The sequence below is a fragment of the Callionymus lyra genome, chromosome 6, assembly GCF_982586985.1.
Source record: "Callionymus lyra chromosome 6, fCalLyr1.hap1.1, whole genome shotgun sequence".
Classification (NCBI taxonomy): Eukaryota; Metazoa; Chordata; class Actinopteri; order Syngnathiformes; family Callionymidae; genus Callionymus; species Callionymus lyra.
The window spans coordinates 26687069-26704348 of NC_141823.1; the positions used below are offsets into that span (position 1 = coordinate 26687069).

At 41.8% G+C, this 17280-nt stretch overlaps 1 protein-coding gene across 1 annotated transcript; it reads left to right on the plus strand.

Moving 5' to 3' along the window:
• Positions 1 to 87: 87 nt before the first annotated feature.
• strc1 (stereocilin 1) lies at positions 88 to 15678 on the plus strand. Its single transcript, XM_087793101.1, has 29 exons — positions 88 to 121; positions 1139 to 1801; positions 1870 to 1894; positions 3143 to 4478; positions 4797 to 5627; positions 6607 to 6672; positions 6949 to 7059; positions 7139 to 7293; positions 7400 to 7589; positions 8021 to 8136; positions 8666 to 8795; positions 8866 to 9048; positions 9405 to 9443; positions 9509 to 9679; positions 9746 to 9886; positions 10854 to 10930; positions 10997 to 11132; positions 11198 to 11286; positions 11353 to 11488; positions 11552 to 11748; positions 11824 to 11914; positions 12920 to 13091; positions 13162 to 13337; positions 14229 to 14384; positions 14589 to 14731; positions 14798 to 14946; positions 15100 to 15197; positions 15266 to 15416; positions 15569 to 15678. The coding sequence occupies exons 1-29, from the start codon at positions 88 to 90 to the stop codon at positions 15676 to 15678; spliced, it is 6072 nt and encodes a 2023-aa protein (XP_087649227.1).
• Positions 15679 to 17280: the final 1602 nt, after the last annotated feature.

Consider the following 17280-nt stretch of genomic DNA (forward strand, 5'->3'; position numbering starts at 1 on the left):
GGAAAGCGTCCACTGAAGCATGTCTCTGAATGAGGAGAGGATCCCCGGCTTTTTCATCTACTTCTCTTTCTAATGTGGATTGTAAAAATGTGGGGGACGTCGATGATCTTCGTCGTCTTTGGTGAGTTTTATTCAACTTTATTTTAGTGATGGTACTTCTCTTCTATGTGTGGGCGCCGTGGTTCTATGGACACGTTCCATTTGTGTTTTGTGCTCTTTTTCAAAGTGAACGAGTAAAAAAAAAAATAGCAATAATTTATTAAAGTTTTTATTGTCAATAAAGTACAATAGAATGCACACACAAAAAATCATACTATAAACATAAAAGCAATTAACACTACACATAAAAATACAGTTACTTAAATTACCTTTAGAAATAACTGAGAAAGAAACCAACAATTATGAAAAAAACTTCTATATATACACACAAATGGAAAAATGCGTGATGAAAACATCACGCACAGTAAATTGCACGCAAGAAAAAATAAAATAAATTGACAAAAATGACAGATTGACTCACACAAGTAAAAACTGTTCACTTATTAAAACCGCAACAACAAAGAAAAAAGGAAAGAACGTACCAAGAAAGTATCAAAAAGTCATGCGGGCTTCACTCACACGCACTAAGCAAGTAAGCAAAATAACAAACACAAAAATAATAATACCCACATTAAACGTAACATTTTCTTATTAAAATTAACACAACGGAACGAATACACAAGCATATTCGGATAAAAAAACAATATCAAAGTTTTCAACGAGAAAAGTAGGATCAGCTGTTTATTCAAACTATTGTAAAAGAGCAACATTTTGAAGGATAAACGTTTAGAAAACGATTATTAAACGTACTTTCAGGAATGATTTATATATACAGTATATTTTTTTAATAATTTATAATATTATTATATTTGTTGTTGTTGTTGTTGTTGTTGTTGTTGTTGTTGTTGTTGTTGTTGTTTTAATTATTCTTTTACGGTACTTTGGTGAATGTCTGCACTTTTCATAAGAGGCCATTTTGAAGGAAGTCGAGAGCATGCGATGCTAGATCAGGATCAAAGTGTCTAAGAGAAGAAAATCTCCTGATGTTTGGTTCCAAGTGTCCTGAGCTGATGCTCATCATGTCCGTCGTCCCTCACAGGCGTCCTGGGACTCGTCAGGTCAGTGGGTTCTCAGCCCAGAGTGATAGAAAGAAGAACCGAGCCGTCTCTGGACCGGGCCAACACTCTCAAGGAGGACATCCAGACGGTCATCGGCCAGATCCACTCCCTCTCTGGTGGATCTGCTCGCAGTTCTTCTCCTTCAACTCAGGGTTTCACCTTGAACTCGTACTACGATGTTCTGAATAACGTCTATGCCATCTTCAGACCTCTGTTGGGGGAGAGGTTCTTGGACGACCTGCCTGGAACTCTGGTCTGTATCTTATCTGGGAGGCAAGATTGTGGGATAGAGGCAGAGCTGACCAAGGTGGTCTCACTGGAGCTGGTCCAACCTCTGCTGACCTTCATGACAACTCTGAGATCCCAGACCTGCTCTGCTGTGACTGAGGAGTCCTTCTTGAGGGCCTACTTCAGGGCGGGGGGCACGGAGACCATCTTCCCACAGAAGATAGTGGATCTTCTCTCCAGTTTTCCTCTCTCAGAAACCCTGCTGAGCAGCATGGGCGGCGCTCTGGACTCCACTGTTGCTTCTGTGTTGCAGTTCACGGCCTCATTGCTACAAGTCCCTATGGATTATGTCAAAATAGCGCTGCAGTTTGGAGTTAAAATCCCATCACTGGATGGGATAGAAACCTGCGAGCAAGGTACTAGGATTTATTAACACGATGGAAACTGCAATTATTATTATAACACTTTTATTTGACTTTCACAGGAGATCTCAAGCAGCTCATAATGTGGTAAGTAGAAGTCTAAGTGAATATCGATTCACCTAAATATTTTTATGCTTTATAATCATTTCATTATAATATTTTTTCAATTTTTACAGTTAATCAAATATTCGCTTGTTCCAAATATAAAGTTTTGTGTTCCAATTAAACTTCAGTCATTATGTCCTTCATAGCAAAAAAAAAACCCTGTTCCATTCTGCTAGATCTCTACGTTGACTGAGGTCGAGAGGATACATTCCACTACAACAGGCTTTACAACAGATATTAGCCCATATAATGGTTTCAGTCTATATATATATATATATATATATATACAATTTCATATCGTTGCCCCTGTATCGTGATATGTATCGTATCAGATTCTTGCATAATGTACACCTCTGGTAGTAAGCATCTTTGAGCATCTCACTTCAGTATATATATAGTATATATATATTTATACTGTATATATGTATAGTATTGATTTGAATGATTTATTTCGAACATGTGCAGGTAAATAATAAGTAAACTTAAAATAAACAAACAAAACCAATGAGATGAGTCAAACAATTATAATGATAGTCAAAGCAATAATAGTCAGAACAACAACAATATGAAGCGAACGTGTCCAGAAAGGAGTTGGATGAAGCATGAACTTATTTCAACCTACCCCTTCTCCACAACTTAATTAATGACCATCAACCCCCAAATGTACATATTTACATGATAAATATTTACAAATAGAGAAATAAAAAGAGTACATAAATAATACATAATCATTAATGATTACACACAATTGTTAGAGCCCTTCTTCCTCCCGGTACCTCGTGAAAACCATGTGTTTGTACCTCATTTTTAGCTGGGTCATACTAGTACATTGCTAGTATGTTGTTAGTAAGTTTTGATTTTGAAAAACAAGCTCTACTCTCACTCTACTAAAATATTTTTTTTCTTGAGTAATATCATTTTTTTGGTGGTAGCAAACTTCATTAGACTCTTCACACATATTTATTTATATAGCGCTTTTCGAGACCAGGGTCACAAAGCGCTTAGACAATCAAAACAATACTCAAAAAAAACAAAAAAACTTTACATGCAGTGTTAAATCACCAGAACAATTTGGAGATTATTATCATCTTCCCCAAAATGACACACTCAGCATAAACAGTTAATATTAATCCATTAAAAAAGTTTATTAGTTAATAATGTGTGACAGGTTGGTGTGTGCCTCACTCACTGACGCTGGACAAATACCTGAAAGATGTTATTTTTCTTCAGGGGGATTAACAACAACATCCACTGGTCCTTCAGTAAATCTCTCATGAACCTCCTGCTGGAGAACCTCCTGGGTCAGAACATGTGCCCACATCCAGGTCCAGAGTGCCAGAACCCACAGGTGTTTTCCCTGCAGCGCAGCTTCACGGAGAAAGACGACTCGCACTACCACGACTACCTGTTCCAGTGCGATCGTAAAAATCTAGCCGAGCTGAACGAAACGTTATGTCCCAAGGTTCTGAGTGGTTCCTCTGCAGCGCCCCCTGTGGCGTCCTTGTGCCGAGCCCTGGCCTCCCTCAGCCGTGGGCAGCTGGAGACCTTCTGGAGCAACCTGTGTTTCGTCGTCCAAGCTCTGATGTCTCCACTCGTGACCAAGTCCAACTGCACTGGGACGGTTGCGTTCGTCCCTGTGGGGCCTCCCCCGGTCATGATGGCCCGTTCTTCTGTGAGGAGAAGGTCCAGAGACACCTCCAGCCTCAGTCAGCTGGCCTGCAACTACAACGACTGGATCGTAAACAGCGCGGACCCGGTTCTGGTTTCTCTGTGCAGCGACAACGAGCGCGAGGGATTTGTGACTCAGGTTTGTCAAAACGCTCAGCTCATGAAGAGGTTGCTGCTGGACCAGGCCAACAGCTGGTTGTACGCCTACTGTGGGAATTTAACTACAGACCTAAAATACCTAGTTAATGAGTTCTGTGCCTACGAGACGTGGATGGACCGGCCCGCAGAGATGGTTGGTCCATTGTTGCTGGACTTTTGCTTGACTGCGGATGGTCCAAAACTGAAAACGCTCATCTGTGAATACACTGGGTTCTTCATGCTGCTCTTCTCCAACCCCCAAAACCTGCACTTGATGCCGAACTGCACCACCTTCCCCACCGCGCCCCCAGCCATCAACGTGGACCTCATGTTGGAGTCATGCGACTACTCCAAGTGGCGCGATGGGATGCAGATCACCACTGAAAACCTGATCCACTGCATCCGCTACGACGCCGCGAGGTTCACAGAAGTGGTTTGTCTCAACCTCACGTTCATGAACACGCTGCTGCAGAACCGGCAGAACTCCTGGCTGTCCGAGCATTGCGGCGGCGTGATCAACGATCAACCCACCGAGGTGCCTCAGCACTTCGTCATCGCACAGTGGTGCGACTACCACACGTGGGGGGGCAGGGAGGTGGACGACTCCGTGGTGGGACTGTGTTGGCAGCACGATCAGCAGGCGTTCCAGGAGAAGGTCTGTTGTGAAGCCCTCGTGTTCGAGAGGCTCGTGAGAAACCCGCTGAACAAATGGCTGGAAACCGCTTGTAAAGAAGTGAAGGACATCCATGAGATGCTGCAGGTGAGTTTCTATTCTCTCTATGTCTTCCTAGGGTTCCTCTAGTTCAGGGGTAGGCAACCTGGTCCAGAAAGAGCCGCAGTGGGTGCAGGTTTTTGTTCCAACCGATCAAGCATATACATTTTAACCAATGAGGTTTCAGCTGAACAAGCAACACCAGACGGACAATCAACTGATTACACTCCTAAGACACCTGATTGGTCAAAAAGTGTCCTCTTGATTGGTTGGAACGAAAACCTGCACCCACTGCGGCTCTTTCTGGACCAGGTTGCCTACCCCTGCTCCAGTTTCTTCCCACTAACTAGATAACTTTTCTCGCAGGTGTGCAGATACTCGGACTGGACCAAACCTATCATTGTTGACATGACGGTCCTGGCTCTCTGCGCCGAGGTCGACCCAAAGAACTTCACCACATTAGTGTGTGCCAACGAGACCGTCCTCCAAAACCTGCTGGCCAACCAGGACAACACCTGGTTGATCCAGCACTGTGCCAACCTCACGTCCGTAAAGGTCCCACCAGAAGGAGGAGGAGGAGGAGGTGGGGGCTCACAAGGAGGGGGGACCCCGGGGTTCAACCCGGCAGAACAGTGCCAGTACTCCAGCTGGAGTATCTCGCACCCGGACGTCACGCTGCTCACTCTCTGCTGGGAGCACGACCAGGTCAACTTCATGTCCTCCGTCTGTCCCGACAAGAGGCTTCTGTCCAGGCTGCTCAGCGAGCCCTCCAGCATGTGGGTGAGCACCATGTGTGCCATCTACACCAACTACACCAGAACCAACCACACCTCGGAGTCGCCCTCCTGCCCTCTGCTCACCCTGGTGAAGCAGATGAACTCCACCTGCGCCGCAGCCGACTTCCAGACCATCTGCGCTCCGGGGCCGGATCAGACCCTGGTCGTGCAGAGGATGATCCGCTGCCTGGGTGACGGTCTGTGGTCCAGGGTGGGACAGCTTCTGAGTCCGAGCGTGGCCACAGTGTTGGACCAGGCGGTCAGCACCTCCGTGATACTCATGCTAGCAGTGGAGAGGGTCCAGAACATCACGCTGCACATCTCTGAGAACATCCGTCTGAACGTGCTGGATGCCGTCCATCAATACATGCAGAGAGAGAGTAGCTTTGACCGGAAGAGGGTCGTGCTGCAGTGTTTTGGGGTGAGAATTTTAACAGACTTTTCTTTACCTTCCTTTAAGTAGACATATAAACAAACTAGAATATAAATCAAATGAGCACAGACCTCTGCCAAGCAGCTCTTTAACAGCCATATTGTGTTGCTTTCCTTTCTTCACCCAATAGGATCGTTCAACATTTCATATCCATACAATTGAATGCTTTTCCAGCATTTGAAGCTTTTTTTTTATCAATGAACTAATTTAATAAACAGGTGGCAGCATTGTTGTGGTATGCACACAATAAATAAAGCCTTAATTATATAAATCTTTTTGTACTGTTTTTTAAGTAGGGTAGCAGCAGGTAAAGTTAATAAAGTAAAATAAATATTTACCTTTTTAAAATAAAAGTTAATTGTAGAAGTATAGAACCATAAGAAGAGGACATAATAAATGCTTATAAGCATGTATTAGCAGAGTTTATTTGTTAATTTCTTTACAATTTAAAAGAATAATGAATATGAAGAATATAAAATCTACAGACAAAGGAAATAAGGGAACTTGTGCTGCTACACAGTAAATTAATTAATAAACACAATGTGTTCTTGAGTTATTTGCTACAGTAAACATAACCTACTTGGTTATAATTTTTTTTTAAAACAATACATTTTAATGACGTCAAGAGCCCCTCACATTTCTAATTTGTTTGTAACATGAACTCATTATTATTTATCTTCTCGATTTCTGTATATTTTGAAATAAACTGAAAAACAAACAGACTAAAAAACATCTATTTTATATGTCATGTCTGATGGAATTATTTTTAAAAAGAAATGGTATTGAGATATTGCGACATCATCGTATTACACAGATAATAAGTACTAATGAAGTTTCAAGGTGTCTCGGTGAAGCTTTTTTACGTACAATCTTCAAGTCAATTATATTTGATACATACTAATACATGTTGCCCTCCTTAAGTGCTTCCTACAAGTTGGTGAACATATTCCACTCTCTTGTCCTGCAGAGGGTTCTGACCAGCTTGATGCAGACCAGTAGAGGAGCGACCACAGATGACTTCCGCATCATCGAGGTGAGACTCAATCATGTTCTAGCGCAGAATTAAAGAGGACACATGGACTGTATGCATGAACCCGGTCCTTTTGAGGTCAGAACTGAACTTGTATAGAAGAGCTTATATTATTTTTATTTAATAACATTTTATTATTCAATATATTTGATTATATATATACTTGTTTTGTAATAGTTTAGATTATCAAAACAATAAAACCAAATAATTTCATTTATTTGTTGTCGGCTGCACATGTTGCAGAAGTTCTTCATTGTGTATTTTCTGCGGCTCCAACAGGAGTACTTTAAGATTCCACTCGAGGACCTCAAAGAAGTTCTGAGCGACTCTCACGTCAGCACCGTCAGACTGATCCTGCAGTATTACAGTCGAAATAAGGACACACTCCAGGTGATCAAGCATGTTCGAGCACAACTTAAACAACGCTCCACTTCACTTCATTGCTGATGAAAGCTTTTTCTGTTTCCAGTTGCCTGAAGCATATATTTCCACGATGGTGGCCGTGCTGTTCCAGACCCATGTGGTGAAGGACGGGAATCTGTTCTCTGAGCTGGCGCCCTTCCTGGAGAGTGCCAGTCCTGCCGACATCTACGCGCTACCTTCACTGCCCAACTTCAACGTGGTGTAAGTGTTTAAATGTGTATTAAAAAGTCCAGTTGCTGTGTGAGTTCCTTCAGTTGATCATTCATCATTTTGTGACATTTTAACACCGAATATGACTCACTTTAAGGAGGGAGACCATCAACAGGAACTTGTGGCAGATGTCTCTGGACCAGCGCCAGGCCTTCGGGTTGTGGTACAGCAAAGCTATGCCGCTCTCTGACATCACAGAAGGTCACCAGTCGATCATTAGGGACATCGGGAACATAATCGCCTTCCTGCCCTTCCATAACAACTTCCAGCACCTCTCACCTGCTCAGGTAACAACTGAGCTCCGACACCTCGCTGAGAAACCCGATCGCTCTGTTGGCTGCAACACAACGCTACTGTTAGCACGCTCACGTCCAGTAAATATGCTGGATGAGACAAGTTAGAGGCGGTGGAAAGTACTTCTCTGATTTAATGACTGTAACGGTCAGATTGTTGCTTGATCAAGCAGCACTAACTTACATTTTGACGTTATAAGTGTCATGTGACCACCAAACTGATTTCCAGCAGCAGTGTTTTTATATGAATTACTGAGAGACTTTTTTCAACGAACCAGAAACTGATGCAACAAAAGTCTTTCTCTTGTTGAACAAATTTACCTCGACGTTGCAGTTTAACTGTTTTGACACACGAGGGCGCCAGAAACAATAGTTTAGCACGTACACGTTGTGGCTTTAACAAATGTTGTCATGTTTTTCTCCAGCTCTTGGACGGACTGGACGTGTTGCAGAGTAACACGCTGACGCCGCTACAGCAGGAGTTCATCTCACAAAGTATCGTCGGCACGTACAAGAACCTGACGGACGGAGACTTTACCAGGTCGGATGCTATCTGCTTAATATGACCCAAGAGCTCATAATAGCTTGCTTGATATTTGGTCACTTCACGTAGGAATATACTTTTTTTTTTTGCAGGGAAATAGTTTCCATATTTCCTTCATCTTTCCATCCCTTGGAACAAAACAGTTCCATGTAGGATCTCTAGTCAGCCTGAAGTGTAGTCTTAAGTCTACAAAGTGAAAACCCTTTCCACCTGGTGTCTGAGAAACTAGTAAAGAAAAGCACACCCTTCAGTGGTGTGGTGTGGTATGAATGTCCTGGCGTCTTCACTTCAGGAGCCTCACTTGTAGAATACTCGGTTTCTAAGACTCAAGGAAACACGTGAACAAGTTAAAACTCCGATAGGAATCCTTTCATGGAGATGCTTCAAACCCAAGGAGAATAAACCAGCATGTTCATTTTGAATCTAAAAATGATCTTGAGCAATCCTTCTCTTAAACAAATAAAAGTGTACTTAAGAAAGATGTGTTGTATTTTAGCAATCTTTGATCCTTATTTTCTTGTTTCAGACTTGGTACCCTCACATGTCTGGCGGACCCTCGGGACCTGGAGGTCTATAGAGGAACTGAGTCCTTCGGGCTTATCTCAGACATCCTCATGAACTGCACACGAGACGGAAGCAACCTGCCGAGCTCTCTGGTGAGACCACAAACCAAGATTTAACCTCCTTTGATTCTTCACGACCGTTTTTTTGTTTTCCGTCTGACAGACTTCTGACATGTTACTGGATGACGAGCAGCTCAGGATCCCTTCCCTGCTCAGTCCTCAGCAGTTGTCAGAGATCTCTCACCTGCTCCCATCTCTAGGGCTTACTTTCCTGGAAGGTTTGACATCTTCACAGCTCAACTCGGCTCTGAACACGCTGCGCTCTGTCAGCTTCAGCCCGGCACAGGTACAAAAAACAACAACTTGTTTCTAACTAAAATGCATCTGTCAATCTAGTGTGGTGGACAATGCTCCACCTGTTGGTTGAGGTGGCAGCTGGTCTGGCTGAGGAACAGCTGACAGGCCACAGAAGTCCCTGAGGTGGGACACTTTAGAAGAAGATCTAAACTTTGGTCCGTCTGCTCTTACTTTTAGCTCGCAGCACAGCTGTTGTCTCGTCATGCACGACGTGAGCGAACCTCCTCCGCTTAAGTCAAAAAGACACAAATCAAGTTATTCATACACTGGTCCAAGCAGCGTCCGTGGACACCGTCATGAAGTCAAACGTTTTATTTTAATACGTTCCATGATTATATTTTTCAGGCTTTTGCTATCACCAAAAAGTTGTCGTCCATTTACCCAGTAAGTGTCTTTCTTTAATAAATCCAGTTTGAATGTAGAAGTTTCACAGTTTGTCGTCCCTCCAGCTGAACGTAGCGGGGCGCTTACGGGGCCTCGGCGCTCTGGTGTCGGGCGTGAAGACGGAGTCTTTGTTGACTCTGACCTCGGACTGGCTGCTGTTATCTCTGCCGGACATGGCCGAGCACGGCCTCTGCTCCAGCCGCCCACAGGCGAACGCCATCACCACTAAACTCTGGGTGGGAGATCGAGTAGTGTGACCGGGAACGGGTCGTTTCATTCGTTGTTGTTTTTTTTTCTGTTAGGGTTTTCCAGAGGTGGTCGACTGGCTGGATGATGTGGAGCTTCTGCTGGACTGCACACCGCTGCTCAGCGTTTCTTCCAGGATTCCTCTGCTGGAGGAGGAAATCAGTGTTGCTCGTACAAAACCCTGGAACACTCAGCAGGTGATCCACTCACAGACGTCTGCAGACGGTTAAAGCATGTGAAGTCGCTTGCTATGGTGGGAAATTAAATTTCCTCAGGGGCCACATTATATACTGTGGCTCAGGGGCCGTCAAGCCAAAAAAGTAAAGAGCCAAAATATGGTTGGAAACTAAAGAAACAAAGCAAGTAAAAAAATAAAAAAGATAAACCTTAGTATGCTGATAAAATATTTATACACCTGGAATACCTGCAAAAAATGGATATAAAATAACGTTTCCTTCTAAACGAGAACTCCGTTTTTAATCAAACGATTTTGAGGGTCAAAAAAAGGACAAAGAAAAAAACCTAAACATAGTATTTAAGAAAGTTGTATTAAGAGTAAATACAATATCAAACTCTAATAAAACTGTTTGTCATTTTCTACATGTACTAATTATTATGGCCACATAAATACAGTAGAGGGGCTGCATGTGGTCCCCAGGCCACACTGAGAGTTTTGACCTTGTTCAAGTTAGTTATTGACATTCATTGACGATATTTCAGCTTGAGATCACCTGTTCTCATTGTGTTTCTTCTCAATGTATTAATGTTTCGATGCTTTCACAAAGTCGACTAAATTTAATAACATTACGATAATACCAAACACATAATGTTTTATAATAATACAGACCTTCCTTAAGAAATATATTTCACTGCACTTTATCTAAGCCACTATTTTTATTTCAAAATTTTGTAAGTACAAATTTGTAAGTGATTATTATGTATAACCTTATTTCGTTTTTTAAGATTCAGATGGATGTATTAGTGTTTATCTTTTAAATACCCATATTATTTTGTATCACTAATAATGATTGATTTACATCTACAGAAATATGTTTTTTAATCAAATGGAAAAAATCCATGATTAGACTAAGGGATTCAGATCTTTGAGTTGACTGTTGTTGACCTTCTATCAGAGCATCTTCTCTTCTGTTTTTCACTCTCCAGGCCAAAGCCATCTTCAATCAGTTGGAAAGAGAACAAACTCTATCAAGGATGGGGAGCAGCCAAACACTGGATTTCCTGTATGTGCAGCTAATGCTACTTCAATAAACACATGTTGTATTTACTTGCTTCTCTACAATACGAAGGAGTCTGGGGACGGTGCTACAGGGGGTGAGCTGCACAGTCCTCCAGGAGAGACTCAGATCAGATCCTACACCCTCAGCCGTGAGAAGAGTTCTGGCTCTTCTCCGGCAGCAGCCTCGTCCTCTGCACACATCACTGGTATAAAAGTCATATTATATAGATATTTATACATCTTTATATTAAACCCTGTTTATTTATTCCAGAAAAAATGTGTCGTTGAGGAGCTTTATCATTTTGAGTTCTTTCCTGAGCTTCTGGGGGACCTGGGAGCTGAGATCGCGCTCTCCATGCCGTAAGTCAGATGTTGTGATTGATGGTGATGTGAAGTCCTGTGAGGAACTCTTTTGCACGTTCTCAGCGTCAGCACCATCAAAAAGTTCACCCCGGACATGATGGACACGTTTCGAAGGTTGATCCTGGACTTTCCACATCAGTTTTGGATCCAGTCCAGGACCAAAAAGGAGCTCCTCGTGGACAAAATGGTCCAGAGGATGGTGAGTGCAGCTCCTGACAGGATGGACACCAGATGTTCCTCTGACACCTCCTCTGTGCTGCAGGACATGTACACTGGGGTGTTCACGAAGGAGGAGTTCCTCTCTCTGGGGGTCATGGCCACATTCGTGGTGGACCAGGTCTTCATCCAACTGGACCGGGAGTTCTTCGTCAACAACCTGGAGTCACTGCAGCAGCTGTGCTACACCTCCAACAAGATGGACATCATGGCCAAGATGCTGCAGGAGGAGGCCACGTTTGGGTGAGACATCACTTTTGCATTCATATTAAAATAAAGTTGATCACTTCAAGTTTCTCCTCTGATGTCTTCTCTCAGACCAGTCCAGAAGTGGAACTCCACCACGCTGACTGAGGTGGGCAGGATGCTCTTCTTCCTGTCAGAGGAGAAGCTGCAGGAGATTTCTATGGTGAGTTTATGAACACAGAGATCCACCAGTGGAGTCGATCCACTCACCTGTTCTCATCGTGTTTCTTCTCAATGTGTGAATGATTTTTCAAATCTTTCCACAGAGTCGACTAAATTAAATAAAGTTTTCGATAATACCACGAACAATAAAGCCCTAATGTGTTCACATAATACTGCACTTAATCCGTTTTTAATTAAAGGTTTTCATTTGTCACTGATTATTATGTGTAACCTTTCTTTTGTTGGATAAATGTATTATTGTTTATCTTTTAAACACCATCAGCTTTTAAATGATTACCTTTTATCACTAATAATTAGTGTTTTACATCTACAGAATAAAGAATAAATCCATAATAAGAACAAGTATAAGTGTTCATCTATTTATATATTTTTTTATTTCAGTGCTTACATTATATCTCCTTTTCCAAATATGTTTCAAATATGTTTTTAATCTATATGTTGATACGGAAAATACCTAATTTATGAAAGACATTTTTTTTATAAACGATAGATGACGGATAGATAAATAAAAGGGAGATTTCCTTCACTTATTCTTCTTTCTAGAAATAATAATTGAGAAAACAAAAAACAAAATCATGATAAAAAGGCATTTTCTTGTTCAAAATGGCTCCAATTTAAGTTTAAAAAAAGTTCTCTCATATATGATACTGTATATATATATATTTTTTAATAATCTTTCTCCATTTGTTATTTAGTTAATCAATGGCAGAAAATTCCATAATAGTAAAAAACTTTTTTTTTTTCCTGCTAGTTGTACTTTAACCAAAATATGTGACGATCTTTCGTCAACCTTTCTATTCTCAGTCCGTTCTTCTGTCGTCCGTGTAAAGACCCAGTGAGTGGTCCAGATTGTTACGTGACCCGGGGCTGGACTGGTTAACACGGGCTGTAAATAAATCCTGCAGGTGTCGTCTCACCTGGAGGTGTCAGGATCAGGTGCCACGGTTCCTGTCCTGCTCAAAGGCGTGTGTCTCTTGTGCCGCAGGATCTGATGACGGTGGCGCGTGTGGAGAGGCTGTTCATGAGCCAGCGTCGGTGGCAGGACGGCCATGTTGGCAGACACTGCCTGGACGTGAGCGACAGGAGGCGTTTCTCAAAGAAGCAGCAGTTCGTCCTCCAGTATTTCCTGGGTTTCCTCAGGATGACTCCAGGCTCACGTGAGCATCTCAATAGTGTCCCCGATGAATACAATTGAGAATATATTTCAGCTCTACCATCTCTCTCCAGCGCCTCCTATGGTTCCCACCTGTCAGATCCTTCACACCACAGCTCCGTTCGCCTGGACGTCACACAGTCTGACCAGCATGTTGCCCTCAGCCTTCTACGACTGTCTGGAGCTGATGGGCCTCGATCCATTTCTTGAATCGTATCAACGCAGCCAGATCCTCCAAAGAGTTAAAGAAGTAAGAATCAGTCTGACTCGGAGAAGTCTCTAGATTCTGGACTTTATGTTAGAGCTGTGATCCTGGTCATTAATCTTAATTCAGATTTAATTTATTGACTTTTGTCCACCACAGACCGTAATGTCGCTGTGGGGGGCTGGAGTTTGTCCCAGCTACACAGGGTCAGAGTAGGGAACACACTGAACGGACAGCCTCTCACACATTTAGATTAATTCAGTCACCAATTACACGTTTTTGGACCTTAAAGTGAAAGAAAACTAACCTTCGTGCAGTACATATTGTTGACCACATGGTGGTGATAATGAGATCAGTTTAGGACACAACGTTTAAAACTCTTTTCACAAATACAACCCGTGACATTGTTAAACAGACATTTAAAGAGTAATGAAAACATTAAACCCGTTTTGTACAATAAACATAAAAAAGTCAAGTTCCATATTTAAGTGAATTTGTCGTGAATTACTTATCTTTGTGTGTAATTTTGACAAAATAAAATAAATCTTATTGTACTTATAGTGGCAATCCAAACAGAAAAATAAATAAAACATCAATAAAAAGGTTCTATATATGATCATTTTCATCAAGACTTTGGTTGATTAAAATATGTATGATCCAAAACAACAACAAGAATAATGTGTACTTTGATTGATGAGTTATATTAAGTCAGATGTCAGTACTTTAGATTAATTCATCACTAAAATACATGTTTTTATTTATTCAAGTTGTTTTTTAGCAGTGCTATTTTTTGTCTAATACATTTTGTCCAACACATTTATAAAGCATCAAATTGTATACAAGCAAATCATGAGCCAAACAAAGAGAGAGAATTGACAGCATGTGGGAAGATATTTATATTTGTTATAATTTCTTAACTATTGATTTGGATTACAGATCTTTGGCCCAGTTTCCTCCTTCTCCCAGTCCCTGATCTCACAGCTGGGTGGACTGGCAGTGGAAATATCAGCAGAGGAGATGAGAAGCCTCAAACTGACCGAGCGTAGGAGCATCGCTTCCTTGGGGGTCATCAGCTCCCTTAACCAGGACCAGGTACTGTTTGACCCGAATAGTTGATGTTTTCTGGTAATCATAGCAAAATGACAAGACACAGGATGAGAGGCAGAATAAATGTTGTAGATCAGAGGTAATGAACACAGAAGTGATCAAATATTTGGAGCCAGTGATGCAGAGAATAATGTGGAGGGTTCGGGTGATTTCAATAACATGAGCTTCCTGTCCTTGCATCCATCCTAGCTCACGACACTCTTCAATGTCATTAAAAACTCCATGAACCTCAGTCCGACTCAGTTTGACTCCAGCTTGTTGGTGTCAATGGGATACATCTTGTGTGGAGCTGAGACAGTGGAGCTGGAGACTTTGAATCCGGTGGAGTTCAGGTGAGCCGCGTTGTCACGTGTTTGTGATCATGATTGACGTGCCGTGGCTCCCCCTTGTGGCTGCAGTAAGGCGGTGCAGTGGTTGGGTCAGCTAAGACTGGCCTGCTCCGAGAAGCAGTTGGAAGCTCTTGTCGGGTTGCTGATCCATAAACTGGCTTTTGGACCTGTCAGTTCGTGGGGTGCTGATGTTTTCATCGAAATTGGGGTCCTTGCAGGTAAGTTGATTTAGATTTTTACTGGACAAACAGAAACAGAAGCATCTGGTTTCACCAGAAACCATCTCCAGCTTTTCTGGGACAGTATTGATCGAGTGTCAGAACCTCTCCAGTGTGTTGCTAAACAGTCTTCAATGATGCTGTTTTTGACAGCCGGGCTCCCAGATATGTCCATGTCTGCCTTGGTGAGGAATCAAATTGAAGGACTGACACCTTTGGCCATCTCGATGATACCTGCAGATAAGTTTGCTGTAAGGGACGGTCATGGTTGAAGTGAATTTAAACGGATTATATTCCTGACTGTCGCTCTGATGCGAAGGTGGTGTTCAACGGGAAGCAGATCACCATGTTCTCCTACGAGCAGGCGGTGGCGGTGACAGCAGAACAGTTCTCAGCCCTGACAGAGGTGCAGAAGAAAGGTCTCGCCATGGTGCTGACGCCCTGGGAGGACCGGCATTTGAACCTGAGAGGTTGTCCTATTAAATCAAGCACAGTGTTCAACTGAATCTAAACTAGTACAGCAGTTATCTTTGAATGATTCTTTTGTTATCCACTGACGTTTTTGACAAGAATTCTCTAATCAACATGGTGGATTTTGACACTATCTTTCCGTCTCTTTCAGGGAAGTCTCCTGGTGTGGCTGTGAGGCCGAGCCTGCTGTGTCTCACTCTGTGTTTGCTGACTCTGCTGCTGGTGAAGCCTCATAATAGTCCGGCACACCCCGGCTTGTGACCTCACCGGATTAGAACTCCAACCAGAGTCGCTCTTGTTCGTGCAATAACAGTGAATGAAGCACTTCTAATATCAGCTATTACCACGCTTTATTTATCTTAAGTGTAATTTATGTTGTTGCTATTTAAGTATTTTGTTCAGCACTAAGGAAACCAAAGATTATTGTGTTGTTGTGTGTGATGTGTTATTTTAACTCAATTACATTTATTATGAGTGAGAGTTTTCCCGTTATCTATATTAGATAACATGTGTGTAAACATTTCTGCTTAATATAAGAGTCAACCCATGTTCCGAGAATGATTTATCAGTGTTGATGATTGTCCTTTTAAAATAAACTGAAACTGAAACTTCATGTTTTACAGTAAATCCAATAATGTCCTGTTTATAAAATAAACTTTTTCTTTTCAACCGAGGCTGGTTAGTAATGTTCTACATGATTTGACGCCAGGCCATAATAAACATTATCAGTCAACCATCCGGCTCTTAGCAAATAGAAGTATGTTCAGGTTTACAATGAGTTTATATATTTTATAATAATAATTTTCATAATTGAAGTAGTATACTTAATAAAGTTAAAGTAGAAGTTGAATTTGACATACTTAACTTCAAAATACCGATGTATACTTAATAAAACGTATACTTCAATAAACTATATTAAAGTATACTCCAATAAACCAACATATCTACTAGTAGTACTTATATAACTATTAGCTGGTATATAAGAGAATAGAGTAATCTAAGTATACTTTAAGTATATTTTGTAAACTAAACTTTAGACTAGGGGAATAAGAATATGTATATATGGTGATATTCTTTACCACAATACTGTATTGGTACTCAACAGCACTGTATCGATTATAAAAAATCATTCTATTTATTACAATTAAAATGCAAAAACTTACACTATTCATGTTCATTTCTGGTGCAATTAAACCTCCGGCCTCTAGACTGTCAGTCATTCTTTCCTCCGCCTAGATCCCAGCGGTGACTGAGGACGAGAGGATACAGTTGACCTAAGCAAGTTTTAAAGTTGATGCTTGAACATATTTTGGTTTCAAAACAAATGAAAGCACTTACAACCTTGTCAAGATTCATGTGCATGGAGTTACATACATTCTTCAACACCAGAGGAAAGTACTCGGACAATACTACCAATATATCATTGTTCCTTAAGTATGGCAATACATCGCATTGTTGCCCCCTACTTATTTTGATGTATCGTAGCCAATACACAACTTTTATAGACCAAGAGTAAATACATTTCTCCGATCCTTAAATCTCTTCACTTGCTGCCAGTTTCTTTCAGGATCAATTTTAAAAATTCTGGTTCTTACTTTCAGATCTATTCATGGTCAGGCTCCTCCTTACATCACTGATCTGATCCAGCCTTACACCCCAGCTCGGGCTCTGAGGTCTGTGGATCAGAATCTACTGATGGTTCCTCGCACACGGTTCAGGACCAGAGGAGCGAAATCCTTCCAGACTGTTGCTCCTAAGCTTTAGAACAATCTTCCTCTCTCTTTGCGCTTGATGGATCTACTGACTCCTTCAAGAAACATCTTAAGATGTTTTTATTTGTTCAGGCTTTTCCTTGATTTTCTG